The 27,152-nt window shown below is 41.3% G+C and overlaps 1 protein-coding gene across 7 annotated transcripts in view; it reads right to left on the reverse strand.

The window, feature by feature from the left end:
• The window catches only part of RIF1 (replication timing regulatory factor 1), a 59,865-nt gene extending 43,989 nt beyond the window's left edge, over nucleotides 1-15,876 (reverse strand). For 3 of the 7 annotated variants that reach the window (XM_059704506.1, XM_059704503.1, XM_059704499.1), the window contains exons 1-8: nucleotides 15,230-15,477; nucleotides 14,100-14,178; nucleotides 11,048-11,144; nucleotides 9,721-9,848; nucleotides 9,534-9,628; nucleotides 8,081-8,270; nucleotides 7,175-7,267; nucleotides 1,476-1,614 (exon numbers count right to left, since the gene is read on the reverse strand). In XM_059704506.1, the coding sequence (XP_059560489.1) occupies nucleotides 1,476-1,614; nucleotides 7,175-7,267; nucleotides 8,081-8,270; nucleotides 9,534-9,628; nucleotides 9,721-9,848; nucleotides 11,048-11,144; nucleotides 14,100-14,178; nucleotides 15,230-15,372 (964 nt within the window). In that variant the 5' untranslated portion in view covers nucleotides 15,373-15,477. Of the gene's footprint in view, nucleotides 1-1,475; nucleotides 1,615-7,174; nucleotides 7,268-8,080; nucleotides 8,271-9,533; nucleotides 9,629-9,720; nucleotides 9,849-11,047; nucleotides 11,145-14,099; nucleotides 14,179-15,229; nucleotides 15,479-15,509; nucleotides 15,682-15,720 lie in introns of those variants that run through there. The other 4 variants (XM_059704501.1, XM_059704502.1, XM_059704504.1 and 1 more) reach the window with 4 other exon arrangements.
• Nucleotides 15,877-27,152: the final 11,276 nt, after the last annotated feature.

Raw genomic sequence — 27,152 nt, forward strand, 5'->3', positions numbered from 1 at the left:
GATGAAATCCACATTACTTAGTAGATCTGGAAATATACAGTATTTATTATACTGAAGATTAATTACCCAGTTAAATAGGTACTAATACTGACCCACCTTTGTGCTAAACATTCGTTCTCTAAATCTATACATCTATATCTAAATCTATATATCTAGATCGATCGATCTATTTATCTATCTATCTATCTATAACAAACACCTTCACTAGGATAATAGGATGTTAAGGTTAAGGTAAATCAAAAGGAAACACGTCCTATATACTAAAAGCCTAATAAGCAAATCAACCAAACAGTGGAACAACCAGTGGGTGGGGGGCAGGGCTGGCGAGCGGGCAGTGCCAGGCCAGCCAAAGTGGGTGCCAGCAGGCAGAGGGAGGGGATGGCAATCAGGGGGCAGTGGCAACCAGCAGCGGCAGAGAGGCGATCAGGGGGGCGGGGCCAGCTGCTCGTAGGCCGGCGCTGTCCCCCAATGGCCCCACACCCTGGTTGCCTCCGGCAGAGGGAGGCCACTGGTGGTGGGGCAATAGGGGACAGAGCCAGAGCTGCTCCCTGGTGGTTAGTGCGCTCCCAAGGATGTCCCTGGGAGCAGGCATAATCCATCAGCTGGACATCACCCAAGGGCTCCCAGACTACAAGAGGGCACAGGCCAAGCTGAGGGATCCCCTCCCCCCGACCCCAAGTGCACGAATTTTTGTGCACCGAGCTTCTAGTATATCAATATTAATCTACTAGCCGAAACCGGTTTGGCTCAGTGGATGGAGCGTCGGCCTGTGGACTGAAGGGTCCTAGGTTCGATTCCGGTCGAGGGCATGTGCCTGGGTTGCGGGCACATCCCCGGTGGGAGATGTGCAGGAGGCGGCTGATTGATGTTTCTCTCTCATCGATGTTTCTAACTCATTATCTCTCACCCTTCCTCTCTGTAAAAATTCAATAAAATATATTTTTAAAAAAATAAATATTAATCTACTATTAGGTACAGTTCTAAATGTCCTAAAAGATAAAAAAAGTTCACCAGTCACCCATTCTGGTTTGGCTCAGTGGACAGAGTGTTGGCCTGTGGACTGGAGGGTCCCGGGTTCGATTCCAGTCAGGGCACATGCCCAGGTTGCAGGCTCGATCCCCAGTGGGGGGCGTGCAAGAGGCAGCCAGTTAATGATTCTCTCTCATCATTGATGTTTCTCTCTCTCCCTCTTCCTTCCTCTCTGAAATCAATAAAAAAAATATATTTTTTAAAAAAGTTCAGTCAGTGATGTTTATTCCATAACAATCACAATTGTTTCCTATCATCTACTGTGACCTTTGATAAATTACATAATCTCTCCAAAATAGTAAAAATACTTAGTACCTCAGTTCTATTGTAATTAATGAGATAGGTGATAAAGTGCTCAACTAAGTGTTGGCATGTACTAAGAGTGCCACAAATGGTATTTGATACTTTTTGAACATAAATATTCAAAATTTTTAAGTATTACTTACCTGGATTTAATGCAAAATTATCTATTAAACTCTTCCAAGCAATAAAAGCTATTTTTTTAATTATGGGTGCTCCACTACGAAATCCCAGTTCCTCCAGCTGTAACAGAGAATTAATGAAACTCCCACTTCGATGTAAGGTCTAAAAAGGAAAAATCATTAAAAAGTTATTTACTTGCCGAAACAATATATAAGGCTCTAGTATGATTCACTAGTCTAATTCATTCTGTTTCAGTTACATAAAAGTCTTAGGAATTTACATTTTTTAAAGTACCAAATTCTGTATGCACATTCAAATTTCAAGATCACAAAATATAAAACTTCAAGAAGCAGATAATACATAACACAAAGCATTTCTAAAACATTAGAGAAAATTAGGAAGGTCAGATTAAAAACAAATTTTACTAACATAATGTCAAAAAGTGAGTACATGGAAAAAAAATAGAATCAATATTAAAGAAAAAATAAGCAATGTTAAACCCTGAAACTAATAAAAACACCTTTTCAAATACAGTAAATAAAACAGGTATGAAAAATGGTTAAGGGAAAAATGGATAAAGGACAAATAAATATGCACCCTAAAAAAAATACATAAAAAGGTAAAATATCTATATATATAAAGGCCTAAGCAACCATCTGACCGTTAACCATGACCCACACTGACCACCAGGGGACAGATGTTCAATGTAGGAGCTGCCGAGCGACAGCAACTTGGTAGAGTGCCCTCTCACATTCTGGGACCCCTCGGGGAATGTCAGACTGCCAGTTTCGGCCCAACCCCCACAGGCCAGGCTGAGGGACCCCGCTCACTCCGCAGATGCCCTTCGAGCCCCGGTCACCCCAGGTGCGGCTGGCTAGGGAGGGACTGAGGGAGGTTGGCTCCAGGGCGTGTCTGTCCCATCTAGCCCAGTCCCGCCCTGCCAGCCACCTTCTAATTAATTTCCTTTCAATGTGCACGAATTTGTGCACTGAGCCTCTAGTTAATTCATAAGTGGCTATAAACCATATATAACCTAAACAGAATATATTAACACATTGTTTGCGGGTAGTTTTTATCGCGCGCTAACAGTTGGCGCGGGCCATTTTTGCTAATTTTTTGCGCAAATGGCAACGTTCAGTAAAATTACGATAACTTTAGTTTACGTATTTATACGTTACCCGCATTCTACCGCTAGTCTATAAAAAACGTATTAATACATGTCTTGCGCTCTACTACACTGGTAGAACGTGTAAACACGTTTCCCGCATACAATGTGTTAACAGAAAAAAACTGGCTTAGAAAATTACAAGCAATTCACAAAAAAGCTCCTAGAACTAATAAAATTAATTCAACAAGTCTGAGTACAAGATCAACACCTGAAAATCAGTTCTATTTCTACATGTCAGCACTAATCTGAAGAGGAAACTAGGAAAGCAATTCCATTTACAATAGCACTTAAGCCGAAACCGGTTTGGCTCAGTGGATAGAGCGTCAGCCTGTGGACTGAAAGGTCCCAGGTTCGATTCCGGTCAAGGGCATGTACCTGGGTTGTGGGCACATCCTCAGTAGGAGATGTGCAGGAGGCAGCTGATCGATGTTTCTCTCTCATCGATGTTTCTGACTCTCTATCTCTCTCCCTTCCTCTCTGTAAAAAATCAATAAAATATTGGGGGGAAAAAGCACTTAAAAGATTAAATACTCATTAGGAATAAATCTAATCAAGAAAGCCAGAGTTATACACTAAAAGCTACAAACCACTGCAGAAATTTAGTCTTAAATAAGTAGAAAACCATCCCACATTCATAGGTAGAAAGATTTGCTATCATTAAAATATCAATACTACCCAAAGCAATCTACAGATTCAACTCAATCTCTATCAAAATTCCAACAGCCCTTTTCACAGAAAAAAACAAAAAACAAACCAATCTTCAAATTCAATATGGAATTGCAAAGAGCCTGAAATATCCAATTCTGAAACATAAAGCTGGAGGACTCACACTTCCAAGACTCCTAAACTTATTACAATACTATAGTAATTAAAACTTATGGTAGTGACATAAGAATAAACATAGAATAAAACAGAAACCCCCAAATAAGTCCTTTTATATACTGTCAATTGTTGTTTTATAAATGTGCCTAGAGACTTTTCAATAGGACAGTCCAACAAATGGTGCTGGGAAAAATGAAATATCCACGTGCAAAATTAAAGCTAGACCCTTGCCGAAACCGGTTTGGCTCAGTGGATAGAGCATCGGCCTGCGGACTGAGGGGTCCCAGGTTCGATTCCGGTCAAGGGCATGTACCTGGGTTGCGGGCATATCCCCAGTGGGGGATGTGCAGGAGGCAGCTGATCGATGTTTCTCTCTCATCGATGTTTCTGACTCTCTATCTCTCTCCCTTCCTCTCTGTAAAAAATCAATAAAATATATTTAAAAAAAAAAAAAAAAAAAAGCTAGACCCTTGCCTTATATACAAAAATAAATTCAAACTGGATCAAAGATCAGAATTTATAAACTAAAATTAAAACTATAAAGCTCCAAGAAAACAGAGAAAAAGATTAATGCACTGGATTTGGCAACAACTTCATGGGATGACACCAAAAGCACACAAAAAAGAAAGAAAGTTATCTATTTACCTAATTTATATGCACTTTATCAAATTTAAGCTTATGCATCAAAGAATCCCATCAAGAAAGCAAAGCCCTAGCTGGTTTGGCTCAGTAGATAGAGTGTCGGCCTGTGGACCAAAGGGTCCCAAGGGTCAATTCCAGTCACGGCACGTACCTTGGTTACACAGGCTCCTCCCAGGCCAAGGCCCTGGTTGGGGCACATGCAGGAGGCAACCAATTGATGTGTTTCTCTCACATCAATGTTTCTCTCTGTATTTCCCTCTCATCCACTCTCTAAAATATCAATAGAAAAATATCCTCTGGTGAGAGAAAAAAAAAATTACCCACAGAATGGGAAACAATATTTGCAAATCAGGTCTGACAATGAATTAATATCCATAATAAAGAACTATACAACTCAACAACAAAAACCACCCAATTTAAAAATGCACAAAGCTTGGAAACAGCCTAAGTGCCCATCAGTAGATGAGTGGATTAAAAAACTGTGGTACATCTACACAATGGAATACTATGCTGCGGTAAAAAAGAAGGAGCTTTTACCATTTGCAACAGCATGGATGGAATTGGAGAGCATTATGCTAAGTGAAATAAGCCAGTCAGAGAAAGATAAATATCACATGATCTCACTCATTTGTGGAACATAACGAACAACATAAACTGATGAAGAAAAACAGAGACAGAGAAGCATAGATCAGACCGTCAAACCTCAGAGGGGAGAGTGGGGTAAGGGGGAGAGATCAACCAAAGGACTTATATGCAAGCATTTAGGCCTAATCAATGAACACAGACAACAGGGGAGGTGAGGGCGGGGGGGGGGGGGGAATGGGAGGATAAGGACACATATGTAATAACTTAATTAATAAAAAAAAAAGCACAAAGCTGGGGATGTAAAGGACAACATAGGAAATATACACAATGATATGCTAACAACTATGTATGGTGCCAGGGGGTACTTGAAATATTGAAGCAGACGGAATCACTTTGTAAAGTATATGGTTGTCTAACCACTATGATGTATACCTGAAACTAATATAAAATAATAGTGAATGTAAACTATAATAAAAAGTAAAAAATTTAAAATACTTTTAAAGTACAGAGCAAAACCTAGAAAATAAATTAAAAACTTAAACGCTTTACTGTCCTGTGAGTTGTATGGAATTGGCTCCTGGATCTCAGATCCAAAAAATTTAGAGCTCCTTTACCAAGCAGTTGGACAGCCATCACTATGCCACAAAACAAATATACTGAGTTACCACCATAAACACTATGGTTAGTACTGGGATTACCATGAGAGAAAGAGAAAGGAAAGTTGAGGAGCTCATAAATGCTCAAAGAAGTCAGACATGACTGATCAGAAGGCCAAGCTCTACTACAAATAGGGCCATGTTAAGAAAAAAAGAGGCTGGCTCTAATGGGTTTGGCTCAGTGGAAAGAGCGTCGGCCTGCAGACTGGTGGGTCCCAGGTTCGATTCCGGTCAAGGGCATGTACCTTGGTTGCGGGCACATCCCCAGTAGGAGGTGTGCAGGAGGCAGCTGATTGATGTTTCTCTCTCATCAATGTTTCTAACTCTCTATCCCTCTCCCTTCCTCTCTGTAAAAAATCAATAAATATTAAAAAAAGAGAAAGTGAATGCTGTGGGTGCCAAGTTACAAGCTCATTTGTAAAAAAGTGGCACCAGGACCTTGAAAATCAGGCAAAAAAGCTTTGATATGATAACTTTAGTTTACGTATTTATGCGTTACCCGCATTCTACCGCTAGTCTATAAAAAATGTATCAATACGTGTCCCGCGCTCTACTACACTGGTAGAACGTATAAATACGTTTCCCGCATACAATGTGTTAAGTCACCTTTAATACTGAGCCATCACTCCTAATAAAAATGCAGGTAGGTTCCATCGAGCTTCTGGTCAGATTTCATTAATCAATCAATACACAACCTTGCTTTAGGATTATTTTTTAAAAGACACCTTACTTATACAGTCATGCACTGCTTAACAATAGGGATACGTTCTGAGAAATACATCAGGCAACTGTTGTGCAGACATTACAGAGTGTACTTACACAAACCTAGATGGTATAGACTACTATACACCAAGGCTATATAGTATAGTCAATTTCTTGGCTGTATACCTGTACATTATGCTAATGTACAAAAAATGAGATTAAATCAAGCACAAGAGAAAATGATGCAATCAAAAGATGATGTAAGACCAAGATGTATGAGGCTGCTGCCAGAGTAACATGGCATACTATTCCACAGGAAAGTTTTTGTTAATAAGCAGAAAGAGTACACTAAAATAGTAATAATACAGTAAATATACTAACCAGTTAGCAGTCATTTATTCATTATCGAATACTATGTACCATACAAAATTGTATGTGATATACTTTTACACGACTGACAACACAGGTTTGACACCAGCATCATCACAAACTCATGGTATCACTAGACAATAGGAATTCTGTTCCATTATCATCTTATGAAATCACCATAGTATATGCAGTCTGTTGCTGATCTAAACATCGTTAGCCAGTGCTTAACTGTGTATCACTAATTCACTAACATTGAACTCCTGGCCAAAAGTATTATAACTCAGGTATGAACAAAGCTTTATCTAATATCCGTATTTTCTTCACAGGGCACATCAGTCTTTCTGTATTTAGGAATAATAGACAGCACTTCAACACTATGCTTGGGGGCCATTAAATGATGTGATCGTCAAGAAAAAGCACAAAATGTGAAAAATGTGGCACTAAATCAATCATGAAAAGGACATTTGTCTAGAGAATATAGAGAACTCAAACAAAATGGCAGAGCATAACCTTATTCATGGTCAGCTGGGAACACAAACGTACTGGGGAACTCAAATTTTTTTGCCACTCTGCATGTCTGTTATACACACTGGTAATACATTTAGGAAATTATACAGAACAAGTACTGATGTTAGCTTTACAAATAAATTTTAGTGAACAGGTAAATTTGCATATATGGTATGATGAGTAATGAAGATTGACTATGCTATGTAAATAAAGTTAAGAAATGGAAGGATCTAGTATGTAAAACTGAACTATTCTTTAGATGTGGACTTACCTTCCCAAGAAGTTTGACAAACAAAGGCCATAATTTTAAAACATATGTCTCATTTTTACTCATAAATAGCTTCTGGAGTTCTGAAATTAATTTCTGCAAACAAAAGCAAAAACATTTACCAAAAGGACTCCTAGAAAGGAAAAACTATGCAGTGTCAAATTGGCTGATTATCTTAGCCAAATAACTTTAACCAATGTTTTATAAGGAAAACTTCCTTACATATAGCAAAGCTAAGTTTTATAATAAACTAGAGGCCCAGTGCACAAAATTTGTGCGCGCGCGCTCGGTATCCCTCAGCCCAGCCTGCACCCTCTACAATCTGGGACCCCTATGGGATCGGGCCTAAACAGGCATTCGGACATCCCTCTCACAATCCAGGACTGCTGGCTCCCAACCGCTCGCTTGCCTGCCTGATTACCCCTAACTGCCCTCCCCTGCCAGCCATCAAGTGGCTGTGGGCACCGCCATCTTTGAGAGCAGGGAGGTCAATTAGCATATTCCCTCCTTATTGGCTGTGGGCACCACCATCTTTGCAACAGTGTGAGGGTCAATTAGCATATTCCCTCTTTATTAGATAGGATGTCCAAATATAAATCACCATTAACATTTTACTAATGCTTTTATTAACACAATCTGGCCATTCTTGCATTAATCCAGCTTAAATTTTTTTCTCCTATTATTCTTTTCCCTAAAAACTTCAGCATGCATATCATTAATTAGATTTCAAGTTAATGTTTTTCATCACTCTGATAACTTTAAAAATACATTAAAAGCTTAATGGATAAGACTGAGAAACTGTAGTTCAAATTTATAAAGAATTTTACATATGCTTTTAAAAATAAACTTATCAGAATAAAAAACTTACAATGCAGTATTCAAAAAATCCTTATAAAAAGTAATACTTACAGTAGTCATAAGCTGCTCTGTGATAGATGCTATTTCTTGCTGTTTCTGAAGCAACAACGGCATTCCCATCTCTAGGGCAGTCGCTCCCCGCAAATGTACCTTTTGGGCTGAATGAACAACTAAAGGTATGACCAGTTTTGCCCACCTAATTGACTCTTCTCCCATTTGAATTGGGGCTTGTTCAATTAGCCTATAAGAGAGAAATCAATTAATAAATTATTCTGACCTCACCTTTTATGTCTAAACTACCAGGAAAATAAGCAGCACACACAGAAATACGCATGGTATGGAACGTTTTAGAATATGTACATATATTCACACAAAAAAATTTTTTATTTTTTCTGGCTAATTTTTCTATTTCTGTATCATTCTTATACATTTTTAAAATAAGAAGGTATTTTGTCTTTAAAGTTTTTTTAAATACTAATTATTTTTATACAAGTAAATTCAGTGTTCTTATGGGATAGCCAGAGAACTGTGATATAATGTGAGAATCAATGAGGGCATCAGAACATTTAATTAGAGCAAATAGCTCAACTACTAAAGAAAACTTTAAAACAAATGTTATTAACAAAGAGCAGGATGAGAAGGAGCAGGAATTTTCTTGTTCTGCCATCTCCCACTAAGCACTGTTACTTACATCCTAACTACCCACTATAACTCACTTAGGAGTCTACTTTTTTAAAAAAACTCTTGCAAAAGCTTTAACAAAAATAATTTTTAAAAAATATATTTTTATTGATTCCAGAAAGGAACAAAGGAGAGGGAGAGAGAAACATCAATGATGAGAGAATTATTGCTCGGCTGCCTCCTGCACACCACCCACTGGGGATTGAGCCTGCAACCTGCGCATGTGCCCTGACTGGGAATTGAACCTCAACTTCCTGGTTCACAGGTCAACGCTCAACCACTAAGCCATGCCGGCTAGGCCAGAAACACATTTTTTAATGTGTTTACATTTACTATAAATTCATCATCTCTTCCTTTGTTAAAAAAACATTTTTTTAATTGATTTCAGAGAGGAAGAGAGAGGGAGAGATAGAAACATCAATGATGAGAGAGAATCACTGATAGGCTGCAGCAACCCGGGCAAGTGCCCTTGACCGGGATCCAACCCAGTACACTTCAGTCCGCAGGCCAATGCGCTATCCACTGACCCAAACCGGCTAAAGCAAGAAATAATTTTTAAACCCAGAATTGTGTTAGCAGCAGCAGCCTAACCAAGACTTTACTTTTAAGACTATCTCAGTAAAATTAAACAAAGAGACCTACTAACTTAAGCACAAATATTTCCTCCTTCTTCCTGTTACTTTTTTCTTGAGACTTTTAGTCTAGAAGACATTTCCCTCTTTAATGTCTAACTCAAATTCAAGTCCCAAAAGTCCTCTCCTTGAAGTAAATTCTGAACTTCCTGAAACTATTCTTCCAATTTGCAGAGCATCCAAATTCATACCTTATGATGACATTTAATGCTTCGTAATCAACAACAGCAGAATGCATCTCTCCTCTATTAAATACTATTTCTAATGAATCAATTATACTGGGTACCTAAAAGATAGAAAATAAATTCAAATCAAGTAAGCCTGAATTTTTTTTAAATGGCATGTATTTAAGAAGATATATATAAAAACTATACTCACTACTTTGCCAATAACTTCAGTGGGGAACGTCTGCTTGGATATCACCCAAAGTGCCCTCGTACGTACATTTTTGTCTGAACTCTTAACATTATCATTCAATTTTGAAAGCAGTTCTTGAATATTTTTCTCTGAAAAACAGACAGCTTTAATTATGTGGAATAGTTTATGTCCTTTAAAACACCAAATATAAAAATAGAGAAAAAATTAAATGCATATCCAAAGAGAAGGACCAAAGAACCAATGCTGATATCAAACTACTTTCCAAAAACACAAAAATAGGTAAGATGGTATATTTAGAGAAAATAGTAGACTCTAAATCAGATATTTTGTGCAATTAATTTTATAGATGTCGTTAGTAGATTTGAACATACAAGATAATTTTTGGCAAGAAGTTATGAACCCTACATCTGTCTCAAAATGAACAACTACTTTAGATCGCTACCATTTCTATACAGGGTAGGGCAAAAGTAGATTTACAGTTATGAGCATGTTAAAGATTGTTCTTGTATTATTATTTTCCATATAAACTGTAAACCTACTTTTGCCTCACCCTGTACATTAAAAAGAGCAGAAACTTCTCCCTCAGAAAACAGATGTTAACAACTTTCTGATATCTTTATTCCCTAATTCCTGATTTCCCCTAAAGATCATTTCCTAGGTTTCCTTTACCATGTCAAACTGCTAACTTAGAGCAACAATTAGATTAGTTGAAAACTTAGAAAGCATCAGTTAAGTCTTGTTTTCATTACCATTTTTAGTTCCAAATCATCCCACTTACCACTATGTAAAAACATTCTAATTCAGCACATTCCTTACTGTATGTGCTTATACAAAATAAGTGACCATCTAAATTAACTTCTAAAGCAGATAAGAGTTTTCCAAAGGAGAATGTTCAAGTTTTCATAACATTTATAAATAAGCTTATTTTCTTTTAGAGCAAATTTTACAATTATCAAAGAGCTATGTCTAAGAAAAAATAAAGCTTTCCAATAATAATTTAAACATCTGAATTATGTTATCAGCCCTGTTTAGTGTGGCTCAGTTGGTTGAGTACTGTCCCATGCACCGAAAGGTTGCTGGTTTGAATCGCAGTCAGGGCACATACCCAGATATTGGGTTCGATCCCCAGTTGGGGTGCATACAGGAGGCAACTAATTAATGTTTCTCACATTGATGTTTTTCTCTCTCTCCAAAAAATAATACTAAAATAAAAACATATTTTTAAAAATATATTGTGAATCTAACAGAGGTTAACAGTACTTTTCTAAACATCAAAGTAAATATTTATAAACTCTTAAAAATATTAAGTCATAATAAATTTAACTACCTGATAATCCTGAGGTAATTTTGGGATTATATAAACAAAACCCCAAGGCCTGTAGAGCAGCACAACTGAGCTCTGAGTTTTGACTGGAAATGTGAGCCTATAGGGAAAATAAAATAAAATCACACACTTATTACAAATGAGTACAATTGTGAATCAATCTTTAGAGAGCAAAGTTTGATTAAAAAGCAAAATTACATTTTAATCAAACCAATCAATAGATCTTTTAAAGTAAATGAAATAAGACCAGGAGTCCATGTATATAGCTTGGCAAAGAGGGAAACTATGTAAAGATCAACAAAATAAAGAACATTTTTCTTGGCCCTGGCCTGGTAGTTCAGTTGGTTAGAGTGTTGCCCCAATATACCAAGGTTGCGGGTTCAATCCCTATCAGGGCACATATTAGAAGCAACCAATGAATACATAAGTGGAACAAATCAATGTTTCTCTCTCTCTCCCTCTCCCCCACTCCTACCTATATCTAAAATCAATAAATAAAAGATAACAAAAAAGAACATTTTTCTTAAAAGATAAAGAACATTTCCACATATCTGAAGGCAAAGGAAAAGTCAACCAAATGGAAGATGCTGAAGACACTACTAGACAGAAAATAAACAGTAGGAGCAAAGCCCTTCCATAATGGGTAAGCAACAGACTCAAACAGAAAAGGTCTCGGGTTGATTCCCACTCAGGGCACATGCTTAGGTTGCCAGCTCAATTAGGCCATGACCCTCCAACCTGGGCATGTGCCCTGACTGGGAATCAAACCATGACCTCCTATTTCATAGGTCAGCACTCAACCACTGTGCCACACCGGCCGGCTCATCGATGTCTCTCTCTCTCTCTCTCTCTCTCTCTCTCTCTCTCTCTCTCCCCCTTCCTCTCTAAAAAATCAATAAAGACATATTTAAAAAGAAAAAAAGACTTTGAGAGCTACTACTATATCTCCTGGATAATAGCTAGCATGTGTCTGTAAATAAACTTTTATTAAATACATAATGCCTGAAAGGGTTTCTTAAAAATGGTGTCTTACCTTTAAGAATGTGGTGGGTTCACAGAAATCATACTAGCAGAATTCTAAATAACACATTTCACCTAGTATGATTACTATTCTAAAAGAATTCAAATATCCTTTTAGTGCTTAGTAATTCACACATAAAGCTTCTGTTGATTGTCCTATCAGTATTACACTCACCCAGACATTTCTAAATATAGTTAAGTTCTAGGGAAGTCAAAAGTTATGTGGATTTTTTACTACAAGGAGGAAGAGAGGGTTAGTGCCTCTAACCCGAGTTGTTCAAGAGTCAACTGCAATTATTCATCAGGTAGTTTAGTTACAAACCCTATCTAAAACAGTGTATCTTGATTCGAAATGCATGCAATTGAGTTCCTGACCCTACACATTGTCAAGTACTAAATATATGAAAATGAATGTTTTTATCACATCAAATAGTCTTGTGCAACTTAGTGACAGGGGTATGTTCTGAGAAATGCAACATTAGGCAATTTTATCATTGTGAGACCATCATAGAGCACACGTATACAAACCTAGAAGGTATAGTCTACTACATGCCTAGGTTATATGATATAACCTGCTGCTCCGAGGCTACAAGCCTTTATGAAACATGAGATTAAATCAAGCACAAGAAAAACGATACAATCAAGAGATGTGGTAAGTGAGATGTATGAGACTGCTGCCAAGCTACAATACTGTTTTACAGCACTTTTTTTATAAGCAGAAAGAGTACACATTAAAATAATGATTAGTAAGTATAATATAGTAAATACATAAGCCAATAAGCACTTATTATCATTATCAAATATTATATGCACTGTACATAATTGTATGTGATATACTTTTATAGGACTGGCAGCATAGTAGTTTGTTTACACCAGTATCACAAGAGTAACTTTTTTTAAAAAACTGATTATAGAAAGAAAGGGAGACACAGAAACATCAGTGATGAGTCACTGATGGGCTGCCTCCTGCACCGGGGATGCAGCCCACAATCCGGGCATGTGCGCCCTTCAGTCTGCAGGCTGACGCTCTATCCACTGACCCAAACCAGCTAGGGCAAGAGTAACTCTTGAGCTATAGCGTTATGCTGGCTAAAATGTCAGGAATTTTTCAGCTTCATTACATACAATCTTATGGGACCACCATTGTATAGTCAGTTGGTTCAAGTTGTTGACTAAAACATCATTATGCAGAGCATGATTATACTACAGGAATGTGGAACTTGACAAAGAAAAATGGGATAACAAGTAATACCACTGATATTGTATGACAATACTATTCACGTCTTGAACTAATTACTACACAATAAAGTACGCTCCTGATCACTGTTAACAGGATACTTTGAGGTAGACAGAACCTCAAATGCCTCAACATTTAGTTAGAAATCATGCTAAAAAGTACAATGAATATCTATCTGGATAGAAAACTTATATTTTAAAAGCACAAAAACAAGATAAAAATAAGAACTCAAAGGGACTTTAAAGATGGCATTCAACCTCTAAATTCTAAAAACAAGAAAATTAAAGTGTTAAGGAAAGTCACAAAGCTACAGGGTACTCAAGTGAGGACAAGAACACAGGTCTTCAGTTTGAGGTTAAACTCTACCACCTTTCCATAAACACGTGACACAGATAACCTTCGTAAGGGTTCTTAACCAGGCAAGAGTAGCAAAACTAAGGGTGTGTGAAGACAAATAAATACACCAAAAACAAAATTATAAAGTCATTACTTAGGAGTACATTCCTACAAAAGGAGATAAAACAGATGAAATAATCTCCGATCACTGCTTTTAAATTAAGAGCAAAGATTTTGGACTCAAAAAGCCTTGGACAAATTAAACCAATCTGTTCTGCAAAATGGGAACTAAAGAGTAACCTCACAGGGACATGGAGTTAGATGAAGTGAGGGAAAACTATAAGGGAACTCAGAGTACTATAATATGCTTTCACTTTATTTAAATTCAAAGTTTTTAGGAGTAAACTGGTAAAACTTCTCCCCACAAATAAAAAATAACTACTGATAAACAGAGACACATACCTTTAAAACTTCACATAACCGAGGAAGTTTTTTCTCAATTTCTATAATGACTTCTTTTCCATCTTCTCCAGTAATACGACTTAAAAGCAGAAATAAAAAGTTCAGGCAAATAGACACAAAAGTATAATCACTCCCTAAAGTTTAAAGTTTATGTTAGAAGCCTGGCAAATTAACTTGATCTAGTGCTTAAGGTACTGTAAGTATAGAAAGCAACATACATCTGAAGCAAAAAAATAACCTTCAGGATTACTTCTGCATCCACTGTACAAGTTTCAACAGTTTCTCTATGTCAGTGGTTCTCAGCCTTCCTAATGCCACGGCCCTTTAATATAGTTCCTCATGTTGTGGTGACCCCCAACCATAAAATTATTCTCGTTGCTACTTCATAACTGTAATTTTGCTACTGTTATGAATCATAATGTAAATTAATATCTGATATGCAGGATGGATTTTCATTGTTACAAATTGAACATAATTAAAGCATAGTGATTAATCACAAAAACAATATGTAATTATATATGTGTTTTCCGATGGTCTTAGGCGACCCCAGAGGGGTCGCGACCCACAGGTTGAGAACCGCTGCTCTATGTGAGGAGGGAACAGGGAAGCCTATCCCTCGTCACAAATGCACCGTCTTTATCGTTTTAGGCCGGTTGTTATCCTCTTCTCGCAAGGTCCAACTGCAGAAAACTCCATGGTTTGCCCAGGGCGGTGGGGAGAGAGATTACAAAGCATTTGCAATTAAAATAAAACTCGATTAAAAAAATTCCGGGTTGCCACACTGTCCCAGTACAGACGCGACTTACACTGAAAACCACTCCTCCAGTCAGCATGCCCTCTTCCAAGCAAACTCTTGCAAACTCTCGGACTGCGAGACCCGGGAGCGGACTTCCTCCTCCCGCACACACACCTGAGCTGCATGCACCTCGGGCGACGCCGCGGCGGCTCGTCCCGCACCCACCCCGGCGTCCTCCCGGCGGCTCGTCCCGCGCCCGCTCCCAGCCTCCGCACCCGGCCGCGACCCCGGCGTCCTCCCGGCGGCTGGCTCCTGAAGCCCACCCACCGCCCAGCGTACCCCACCCCTACGGCGCCCTCCCCGCGCACCCCAGCCCGCCGCCCGCGGGCCTCACCTTGTCAGCGCCAGGTACGCGTCCGTCTGCTCTCCACAGGGGGCGGCGGGGTCTTCCAGAGTCTCCAGCAGCGGCGCGAGGGGGCCCTGGCCCGGGGCCGTCATGTCGGCCACCCTGAGGCAGCGGCCGGAAGAGGAGAACATCCAGTGACCGACGGAAACGACCCTGCGCCGACTCGGCGCGACCCCCGGCCCCAGCCCCGCGCGCCCGCCCAGGGCCTCCCAGTCCCGCCGACCACGTCCGCGCCCCTGGCCCCAGGCGCACGGACCCTCGGTCCTACCCTCCTCCGGCGCCTCGCAACTCGCATCCGGGCCCACACGGCGCCGGCCCGGGCCCTCTCCCGCCACCACTTTCCCGGGCAGCTTTCAACAGGGGGAGGAGACCGGCGTGGGGCGGGAGAAGCCGGGAGGAGAGGCGTCTCGCCGCGAGGGGGCGGAGGGGGCGCCGGCGGAGGATTCCCCGCGACCTCGCAAGGCGATCCCGACACGTACCCCCACGTCTGAAGGTCAGAACTGCGTCCTCTCCGCCGCCGCCCGCACCACACCGACGCGGTCAAGCCTCGACTTCCCCGGCGTGAGCTATTTACTCACGCGTGCAGCCCGCTCCTTCCCAGCCAAGATGGCGGCGGGGGCGGGCCGGAGCGCGCGGGAGCCGGCAGGCCGGGCAGGCGAGCCCCGAGCTGGTCCAACAGGCGGCGGCGGAGCGCCGAGGTCATCGAGCGCCGCCCTTCCCCGCCCGCTGCCCTGCCCTGCCCCGGGGCTGGAGGTGTTCTGGCCTGAATTTAACCCGGGAGGGACCCAAACTGTTAATGAATCTCCCAGTTCACCAAACTAAATAGAAAGAACCCGCAGATGGTGTCCGAACTCCGAGTTTAATGCTTGCTGAAGTGTTAGCATGAAGTCATGCGACAAGAGGAGGTAACTGCACGGCAATGTTCCGGACGGAGGGCTGGGTCTGGATTTGTCTAGATTTCAACCCTAGCTCGGTGTGACTTTAGCAAGTTCATAACCCTGTGTCTCAATTTCCTCCTCCGTCAAATAGGGGTGGTAATGGTACCTACTTCAGGTCAAAATGAAGTAAGAAAAAGGTTGCCCTAGCTGGTTTTGCTCAGTGGATAGAGCATCGGCCTGCAGACCCAAGGGTCCGGAGTTGGATTCACATCAAGGTCAAGGTCACATGCCCGGGTTGTGGGCTCCATCCCCAGTAGGGGGCATGCAGGAGGCAGCCGATCCACGATTCCCTCTCATTGTTGATGTTTCTATCCCCTCTCTTCCTCTCAGAAACCAATAAAAATGTTCAAAAAGAAAAGAAAAGGTGTGAGGCCCAAGGTTCTCAAGGTTTAACTGTACATAACAATGGCCTGAAGATATTCCTGATTAAACTGCTGATTTCTGGGTCACGCCCTTGATTTAGTAGATTTAGGTAGTTCCCAAAGATCTGCATTCTTTTAGTCCCCAGGTGTTCAAGGGTGTTCAAGGGTGGGGTCTTGGTTGGGACTTGGCAGTAAATCCTTAATGAAAGTCAATTCTTAACTATTAATATGTTGCTCCCCTCTTTTATATTTTATTGATTTTTAGAGAGGAAAGGAGAGGGAGAGATAGAAACACCAATGATGAGAGAATCAGCTGCCTCCTGCACGCCTGCACGCCCTCCCCCCTCCCCTCCCCTCCCCTCACCCCATCACTGGGATCGAGCCTGCAATCCGGGCATGTGCCCTTGACTGGAATCGAACCTGGGACCCTTCAGTCTGCAGGCTGATGCTCTATTCACTAAGCCAAACCAGTTGGGCTATTGCTCCCCTCTTCATAGGCCTCTGAGCACTCTCCACAGCACACAGGATTAATATTCACTTTAACTTTTGTATTATTATTATTGATTTGATTTTAGAGAGTGAGAGAGAAAACAGATTTGTTGTTCCATTAATGCATTCATTGGTTGATTCTTGTATGTGCCCTGCTGGGGATTGTATACATGTATATAAGCCAAACCAATGGACATGGACAACAGGGGGATGGAAGCATGAGTTTGTGTGTGGGGGGGGGAGGTTGGGGGTTAATGGGGGGGATGAGGACACATTTGTAATACCTTAACTAATAATAAAAACAAAACAAACAAACAAACAAAAAACCATAAACTTGGCATACAGGACCCAACTAAGCTACCCAGCCAGGGCTGATTCACTGTAAATCAGGCACCTTAAGGCCCAGCAGCAACAGGTCCTTGCATGCTGGCTCTGGCCTCATAGGTCCAGGCATCAGGCTTGAGCCTCCACTTAATAACGTACACACAGTGCAACTGTCAGCTACACCCACATGCAAGCATGTCAAACTCGCATGCCTTGCTTAGTTCTGGGCTATTTTGCTCTTCTCTGTTATCTGTACCCAGCAAAGTGTCTGCCAAGCCAAGCATTGAATACATAACATGTTTCTTAAATGAAAAAAAAAAGGAAGAGAGGGAAGGGGGCATACAAGTACTTACCAGCCAAGCTATGGACTGTCCTCGGGTGCTGCTGCAGCCCTTAAACTGTACAATGAGGGAGCCTGCACATAACCACCCTTATTTCCTGCCTCACCTCCATTAAAGTCTGTCAGGGTCTCTGGCTTTTCTGTTTCTTTGAAAGTCTATATTGTTCCCTTGTTTCTTTTTGTTAATCCTCACCCGAGGATACTTTTTCCATTGATTTTCAGAGAAAGTGGGAAGATGGAGAAGAGACCGAGAGAAATATCAGTGTGAGAGAGACACATCCACTGGCTGGTTGCCTCCCGAACATGCCCTTGACCGAATTGAACCCGAGACCCTTCAGTTGGTGGGCGACTGTTCTAACAACTGAGCCCGTGGGCCACTGTTCTGAGCCAGACTGGTTAGGGCTATTGCTCCCTTTTTTTTGTTATTGTTTAGAACATTAATTCAGTTTTTCAAGTGTGAGAAATGACTCAACTAAAATCACATCTTTTTATAAAATCTTTCCCTCTACTGTCCCCCCAGGGAGAATAAATTCTTCCACCTCTATCTGAGGTAGCTCTTTGTACATCTGTTGAAAGGAGTATCTCATTAATTTGCTATTGTTTGGCTACACACCTCTACTGTGGCTGAGTTGAAGATGAGCCTGAGGGAATTAGTTCCAGCCACAATCTCAATCAGTGCCCCTCCCTGTCCTTTGGTATTTTCTGAATCTGATGTAAAGTGCTAAGAAATTGCAGTCAAGACAAATCCCCTTCCCCACCCAGACCATTCATGCACTCTTTCAACCAGATTGCTACTCCCAAATTTCACTTTTAGAGAAATTCTGGAACCGACACTAGGGACATGCTTGACTGAACAAGAAATTGATAGTATCTGGCTCAGCTGGCATGGCGCAGTGGTTGAGCGTCAACCTATGAACCTGGAGGTCACAGTTCAATTTTCAGTCAAGGCACAGGCTAAGGTTTCGAACTCGATCCCCAGTGGGCAGTGTGTAGGAGGCAGCAGATCAATGATTTTCTCTCATCATTGATGTTTCTTTTCTATCTCTCTCCATCCCCCTTCTTTGAAATCAATAAAAATGTATTTTAAAAATATAATAAATTGATAGTATCTGGCCTCAAATATGTTTTGAATTAATTTGTTCATGGATTCATCTATCTTTTCATGTAGTTGTTCAACTAATACACAATTTCAATCTTTTTTGCCTTTCAAATCTTTTACTTCTTTTTCTCCTCAGAACATCTTCAGAAGTAAAAAACTTACACTCACAATCCAATACTGCTTTCTAACTTAACCATTCTTGTCTTTAACCACATATCAAATATCACACAGCAAATATCAAGTCTATAACCTTTTGCCTCTAAATGACTACTTTCTCCTACTTGCCCTGAGTGGTCCTAATGATTCTTCCTATCTAATAATTCTTGGATCTGTCTACCCAGTATCTACCTAGAATCCCAATTTATACCCTAAATGTAGCATTTCAGGATTATAACATTGTTCTTTTTAAAACTACTTTTTATTGAGTGCTAGATGCTTTATATACATTATCTCCTTTACTCCTTACAGTGGTTTAAGGTGAAAAATTACTTTTCCAAGATTTACAAATAAGCATGTGAATCTTAAAGAGTAGAGAACTTTAATGTAGTCATGTGGAATTCCAAAACTAATCTATTTAAGCTACATTTATGTATCACCATTTAACAAGCTCTACTCTGCATAAAGCAGTATGGTAGTATAGTTTTAATGGTAGATCTACTCTTGAACATTGCAAGAAAATTCAATATAAAGAGTCCAATGGAGCCCTGGCCGGTTTGGCTCAGTGGATAGAGCAATGGACTGCGGACTGAAGGGTCCCGAATTCAATTCCAGTCAAGGGCACATGCCCGGGTTGTGGGTTCGATCCCCAGTAGGGAGCATGTAGGAGGCAGCCGATCGATGATTCTCTCTCATCACTGATGTTTCTATCTCTCTCTCTCTTTCCCTTCCTCTCTGAAAAATCAATAAAAATACACTTAAAAAAAAAAAAAAGAGTCCAATGGAGCCCAGCTGGCATAGCTCAGTGGTGGAGTGTCGACCTATGAACTAGAAGGTCACAATTTTGATTCCTGGTCGGGTTGTGGGCTTAATCCCCAGTGTGGGGCATACAGGAGGCAGTCAACCAATGATTCTTTCTCGTCATTGATATTTCTATCTCTCTCTCTTCCTCTCTGAAATGAATAAAAAAAGTATATATATAGAAAGAGTCCAATGGAAGCGCACTACTTAAAGGAATCCTATAGTTATTCATTCAATAAAATAAAGTATCCATCTGTAATCCAAATTACTAATGTTAATGTAATGAACCCAGCTTTGAAGTCAGATAGATGAGAAGTCAAATACTGATTCTGCCACTGTGAAACTTGAGATCTTTCAGAAAAATACTTAGCTTCACCATGTCTTCATCAGTAAAATGAGAAGAAATACACCAATATCAAAATTCAATAAATGGCAATTAGCACTGGCCTGTTTTGCTCAGTGGTTAGAGCGTTGGCCCATGGACTGAAGGGTCTTGGGTTCGATTCTGGTCAGGGCACGTGCTTTGGTTGCAGGCTCTATCCCGGATAGAGCATCGGCCTGCGGACTGAAGGGTCCCAGGTTAAATTCCAGTCAAGGGCATGTACCTAGGTTGCGGGCACATCCCCAGTAGGAGGCATGCAGGAGGCAGCTGAATTGATGTTTCTCTCTTATCGATGTTTCTAACTCTCTATCCCTCTCCCTTCCTCTCTGTAAAAAAAAAAAAAAAAAAAAAAAAATCAATAAAATATTTTAATAAAAATCGATGGAAAAAATATCCTCACTCCTCAGGTGAGGATTACAGACTGTATGTTAAATTTTTAAATGTCTGCATAAAAATATAGCCAATCAGCAATAATTTAATATTACATTTCTCTCTTTTTTTTACAGAGAGAGAGGAAGGGAGAGGGAAAAAGAGAAACATCAATGTGAGAGGAACACTCTCAAGCCTCCTGCACGCCCCCTACCAGGGATTGATACCACAACCTACGAACTGAACCAGGACGATGCCCAACCAACTGAACCACACAAGGGCAATATTATATTTCTGAAAGTTTGGTTCCTGTATCTTTGCATCACATTGATTCACAAGGGACCTTTATATGCAAATATCTGGGCCATACCTGTCAGATCTACTGAACCAGAAGTTCCAGGGCAAGCCCAGCAATCTGAAATTTTGGTATGCACCCTGAGTGAGTCTTTTCAGTTCCAAAGTTTGAGATTCCTACTGTGTTCAAGGTACAAATTTTCTTTAACATTGGATAGCTCTTAACTATTACTTTTATTTGTAATTGGAATACAAATATCAATTTTTGAAAGAACCCACTTATGTATAGCAGAAATCCTTTGTTTACATCTCAAAACATGGAGAGAAAACAAAATATTTTAGAAGCTCAGGAACTAGAAACACAATTTATTTTTATTTTTCCTTTTTCTTTTAACTGCCGGGGGCAGGGAGGGGCGGGGGGAGAAGTTGGGGGAGGAAAGGAAAAAGGAAAGGCAGGGGTGTCCTGCCAGGAGGGTGCGCACCTAGAAACATAATTTAAACTGACAGCCTTGAGGAGCCAAAAGGGAAAGTGACTCATTATTATGCTTAAGGACTTTGTGGAAAAATAATGTAATCACAAATTTAGAAAATTAGTCCAGTTTGAATTCATCACCATGCCTACTCATGGGCAGGATTAAATGTCCTATTTTTATTGATCAATCCCCAGTAGGGGGTGTGCAGGAGGCAGCTGATCAATGATTCTCTCTCATTGATGTTTCTATCTCTCTCTCTCTGCCAGGGTTCTTGTTCCAGCATCAAGAAGGGTTCGGGAATCTGGAGAAGGGGCTGTGCGTAGATGACATAGGAATCCAGAGACTAGTGAAGAATCCAGAGACGAGATATAATTTTGTAAGTCATTGGGGGTCAGAGGACCTTCAGCTAAAGGAGCTGAAGACTCCCTCCTTGTCTAGGACCCTTGCTTTTATTAACACAATTTGTCCTAAGGCAAGGTGGAGATAATACACTTCAAAGGGTAAGGTTTCAAAGGGTACAGAGTCCATTGTCAGAATGGGGGAATTAGCCTACGGCTGTTCAGGTGTTTGGCCAGTAGGAGGCAATAACATGTAGATAACGATGCCTTTTAGCTGTCTGGCAGCAAGCAATAATCCCTTTTCAGGTTTGGGGAAACAGGTGATACATGTGTGACTCAACCCTGTTGACTCCCCAAGTCTCATCAACCTTTTGATGAAACTCTTGAAATTATGGCACGCTGGAATTGGTCTACGGCATCTCTCCCTCTTCCTCACTCTTTGAAATAAATAAAAATATTTTTTAAAATAAAAAATAAATAAAAATATAGAAGCCTTTCAGAGTGAGAATCAAACAAGCATTTGCTCAGGAATCATTAATTCAGGCAGAAGCCCATATAATGTTCCCTTAGGAGACAGAGGCAAAGGGTATTTATGAGAAAGGGAAGGGGAACAATTACATCAATAGAAGAAAGGCATTTCTACTGGAGCAGCTGACATAATATAGTGACACTAATTCTAAAAGATAATTTTAATTTTCAGTCTGGTAGTCATCTGTCCAGTTGTCATAACTGCTTTCTTGTTATCGTTGCAAACAGTTCTTTGAATCGCAATGTTGCCGTAGGCCCAGCCCAAAGGTTATTTTGCCCTGTTTTAACATTTGAGACAAAGGACATGAGGGCAATTCCTCTGGCAACTCCACTTTATTTTATTCTATTTTTAAATCTTTATTGTTGAAAGTATTACCTATGTTCCCGTTTCTTCCCCATTGACCCCTTCTAGCCCGTACCCGCACTCTTGGCAGCTCCATTTGAAAGCTCCATTTATATTATTTTGACAAGACTTTTGTTCAGTGTAGAATTTGTAAAAAAAAAAAAAAAGAAGAAGAAGAAGAAGATTAGAAACAATTAATGAGGACATGTTAAATAGATTGTGGTACATCTATACTGAATAATACTATGCAGCTATCTCTGTAATAATATATAGTGATATTCAAAATATATTTAATGAGGAGGGAAAGTTTTACTAAAAGGAACCAGACTTGCTTAGAGAAATTACTAATTCCAGGGCTGGGGCTGAGAAAGTATAAGAAAAGCCTATAATATATTTTTGTTCCAGAAAGCAAGCAAGTGCTTAAAAATGATGGGAACACATTAAAAGGACTCAGGAGCCAGTTTGGAGGGCTTTCACTGACTGAATCTGGAAGATTGGATTATAAATCATTGAGTAAAAGAAAATCCATGAACCTGTATTGGTACTAAGCATATAAATGAGTAAAAGAAAAGATAGAGTTAGGAAATCACCATTTTGCAACCATGATAGTAATAATTGCTTCAAGAAATCAGTCAGTGCTAAGTCAGTAGGTGGAAAAACCACTGAACAAAAGTCTGATGGGGAGCACAGTCTCAAAATATATTACCTCCCCGTAAGATACTTATCTACACTAATAAAAGAGAAACATGGTAATTGGCGTACGACCGCTACCCTTTTCATTGGCTAATCAGCGAGATATGCAAATTAACTGTCAGCCAAGATGGCAACCGACAGCCAGGCAGCTTGAAACTAACATGAGGCTTGCTTGCCTCAGTGACGGAGGAAACCAACGTTCCCCTCCTGCGGCTGCAGGCCTCTGAGCCTGCAGTTTCAAACATTGTAATGAATACCGCCGGACTTCAGCCAGCAGATTCGCAATATTGTATGCAAAGGCCAGAAACCTACTTTCAGCAGCGGAGGCCTAAGAGCTGGAGCCAAGCCTCAAGCTAAAGCTGGCCCAGGATAAAAAAAAAAAAAAAAGGAAAAAAGGAGCGGTTGGGAGCTTCAGTCACCCCCAGCCTGAAAACAGCCCTCAGCCCCTCACCCAGACTGGCCAGGCACCCCAGTGGGGACCCCCACCCTGAAGGATGTGTTACCAGCTGCAAACAGCCATCATCCCCTCACCCAGGCTGGCCAGGCACCCCAGTGGGGACCCCCACCCTGATCCAGGACACCCTTCAGGGCAAACCAGCCAGCCCCCACACGTGCACCAGGCCTCTACCCTATATAGTAAAAGGGTAATATGCTCCCAGCACCGGGATCAGCGGAGCCGCGAGGCCTCCCAGCACCGGGATCAGCGTGACAGGGGGCAGTGCCCAAACCCCCTGATCGCCCTGCGGCTCTGTGTGTGACAGGGGGCGGCACCCAAGCCCCTCCCCCCCACGGGCCCTGTTCTGTGTGTGACGGGGTAGAGCCATAACCTCCCCATCGGCCCTGCCCTGAGTGTGAGAGTGGCGGTGCCCCAACCCCCTGATCGGCCCTGCTCTGTGGGTGTTAGAGGGCGGTGGCCCAACGCTCCCCCCCGCCCCCCCACAGGCCCTGCTCTGTGGGTGATAGAGGGCGGCGCCCCAACCTGCTGATCCGCCCTGCTCTGTGTGTGACAGGGGACGGTGGCCCAACTCCCCTATCGGCCCTACTCTCTGAGTGACAGGGGGGAGCTCCTCAACCCCCTGATCGGCCCTGCTCTGTGTGTGGCAGGGGGGAGCTCCACAAGCCCCTGATGGGCCCTGCTGTGTGCGTGACAGGGGGCAGTGCCCCAACCCCCTGATTGGCCCTGCTCTGTGCATGACAGGGGGTGGCACCTCAACCTCCCCATCAATCCTGCCTTGAGTGTGACAGAGGGCGGTGCCCCAACCCCCCAATCGGCCCTACCCTGAGTGTGACTGAGGGTGGCATCACAACCTCCCAATCCGCCCTGCTCTCTGTATGACGGGGCGGTGCCCCAACTCCCCAATTGACCCTGCTCTGAGCCCGACCAGGGGCTGCACCGAGGGATTGGGCCTGCCCTCTGCCACCCAGGAGCAGGCCTAAGCCAGCAGGTCGTTATCTCCCGAGGGGTCCCAGACTGCTAGAGGGCACAGGCCGGACTGAGGGACCCCCCTCCCCCCCGAGTGCACAAATTTTTGTGCACCGGGCCTCTAGTTAAACAAGAAGAGAGAAATGATAACTTTACAGTGGAAACATCTATGAAAATCCCCCAAACTGGTACAAACTGTTATCACTGAGATTCTGGGATGTGATTCACTGGGGAAACAATATCACTTCTATGGTGTGCTGGCCAAAATTCAGAACCTGAATCTATCCATGGGGAAAGAATCAGAAAAATCCATATTGAAGGATGCTTTCTAAAAAAGACAAAAAAGCCCTAACTGGTTTGGCTCAGTGAATAGAGCGTCAGCCCATGGACTGAAGGGTCCCAGGTTCAATTCTGGTCAGGGGTACATGACCAGTTGTGGGCTCAATCTCCAGTAGGGGGCATGCAGGAGGCAGCTGATCAATGATTCTCTCTCATCATTGATGTTTCTATCTCTCTCACTCTCTCCATTCCTCTCTGAAATCAATAAAAACATTTTTTTTAAAAAGAAAAAAAAAACATCACTGACCGGTTTGGCTCAGTGGATAGAGCGTCGCCCTGCGGGCTGTACGGTCCCGGGTTCGATTCCGGCCAAGGGCATGTGCCTTGGTTGCGGGCACATCCCCAGTCGGGGGTATGCAAGAGGCAGCTGATCGATGTTTCTCTCTTGTCGATGTTTCTAACTCTCTATCCCCTTCCCTTCCTCTCTGTGAAAAATCAATAAAACATATTTAAAAACAAAACAAAACAGGAAAAAGGGTTGTGTTACAGTAAAAATGACAGCGTCAGATTGAAAAAAAAGACAAGACAAATTTGAATATATACAGTAATTGTGTCAGACTTGAGAAGAAATAAACTTTATTTAACTTGGCTTAATAGAACCACTCAAGTTTTCTAACAACTCAATGTCTCAACTGTAACATACATATATGTGTGTGTGTGTGTGTGTGTGTGTGTGTGTGTATACAAATATTCAATATCTAAATTTTTAGAATTGATTTGAGAGAGAGAGAGACATTGATTTGTTGTTCTACTTATTTATGCATGCATTGATTGCTTCTTGTATGTGCCCTGACTGCAAATCGAATCTGCAACCTTGGTGTATTGAGATGACGCTCTAATCAACTGAGCTACCTGGCCAGGGCTGTAACTGATATTTTGCTATCATTATCATAGGAATATTCTTTCTCTATGATACAATATTATTCAGAACACAATCAACATAGCAGGTTTGAACTGTTATTCTTGGCTGGTTGGTTTGTAAGGTTAGCACTTGGCTGGCCTCTGGAACTTAGATTTTGGGAGGTTCCCAACAATAACTGATAAGAGTGCCTCACTAAACTGTTTATAGAAACTATAGCTTTTGGTGAACACTTGCTTTTCCTCCTGGGAGTCTAGAATTTAGGCAGCTTGTACCTATGTGATTAGTCCCCAGTAGAAACCCTGGGCACTGAGTCTTGATCTTCCAAGATTGGCAATATTTCACACATGTTGTCACAACTCAGTGATAGAGGAAAAAAGCATGTCCCGTGTGACTCACTGGGAGAGGACCCTTGGAAGTTTGTGTCTAGTTTCCCTCAGACTATGCCCAGATGCCTTTTCCCCTTGCTGATTTTGTTCTATATTGTCTATAGTCCTTATCCATGAATGCAACTGTATGCTAAATCCCTTGAGTCCTCTTATTGAATCATTGTACCTGGAGTGGTCTTGGAGATCTCTAACCCAAACATCTAAAAATGTGCCCTAACTGGTTTGGCTCAGTGGATAGAGCATCAGCCTGCGGACTGAAAGGTCCCAAGTTCGATTCTGGTCAAGGACACGTACCTTGGTTGCCGGCACATCCCCAGTAGCGGGTGTGCAGGAGGCAGTTGATCAATGTTTCTCTCTCATAGATGTTTCTAACTCTCTATCTCTCTCCCTTCTTCTCTGTAAAAAAAGCAATAAAATATATTTTTAAAAAATGTAATAAGATCTACTTTTAGACAAAAATATACTGCAGCTCTTGTATATGATCACATTATAGTTCATCTAGAAATCAGAATGTATACACTATAATTCAAGAAAGTACAAAAAAAAGTAATGGTTGCAGAATTCTTATAGATGAAAGATTCAACAGACATAGTCAGACTAACTTGGAGCAGAGCCCATAGATTACAGATTGATTTTTTTCCTTAATTACATAAATCTTTTTGTATATATGTGAAAATGATAGACTATGCTTTAGGTATTTTAACTCATTAAAAAACATTATCTATAAAACCTATCCCTTAAATAAGAAGAGGAATAAATAAGCTTCTTTGTTTCAGAGCAATTACAGGTGTCAAAGAAGTTGTAATAGCCTCAGTTGTCATACTAGGCCTTTTAATCTAATGTTGGCACATGAACTAAAACACTATTGCTAGCAGAAACCACTCAATATTTTAAACTTATTGATTAATTATCACTCTCTTCTCATACAATGAGATGCTAGTGCAGCATTCTGGCCATGTAGCTCAATTGGTT

The sequence above is a fragment of the Myotis daubentonii genome, chromosome 7, assembly GCF_963259705.1.
Source record: "Myotis daubentonii chromosome 7, mMyoDau2.1, whole genome shotgun sequence".
NCBI classification, from domain to species: domain Eukaryota; kingdom Metazoa; phylum Chordata; class Mammalia; order Chiroptera; family Vespertilionidae; genus Myotis; species Myotis daubentonii.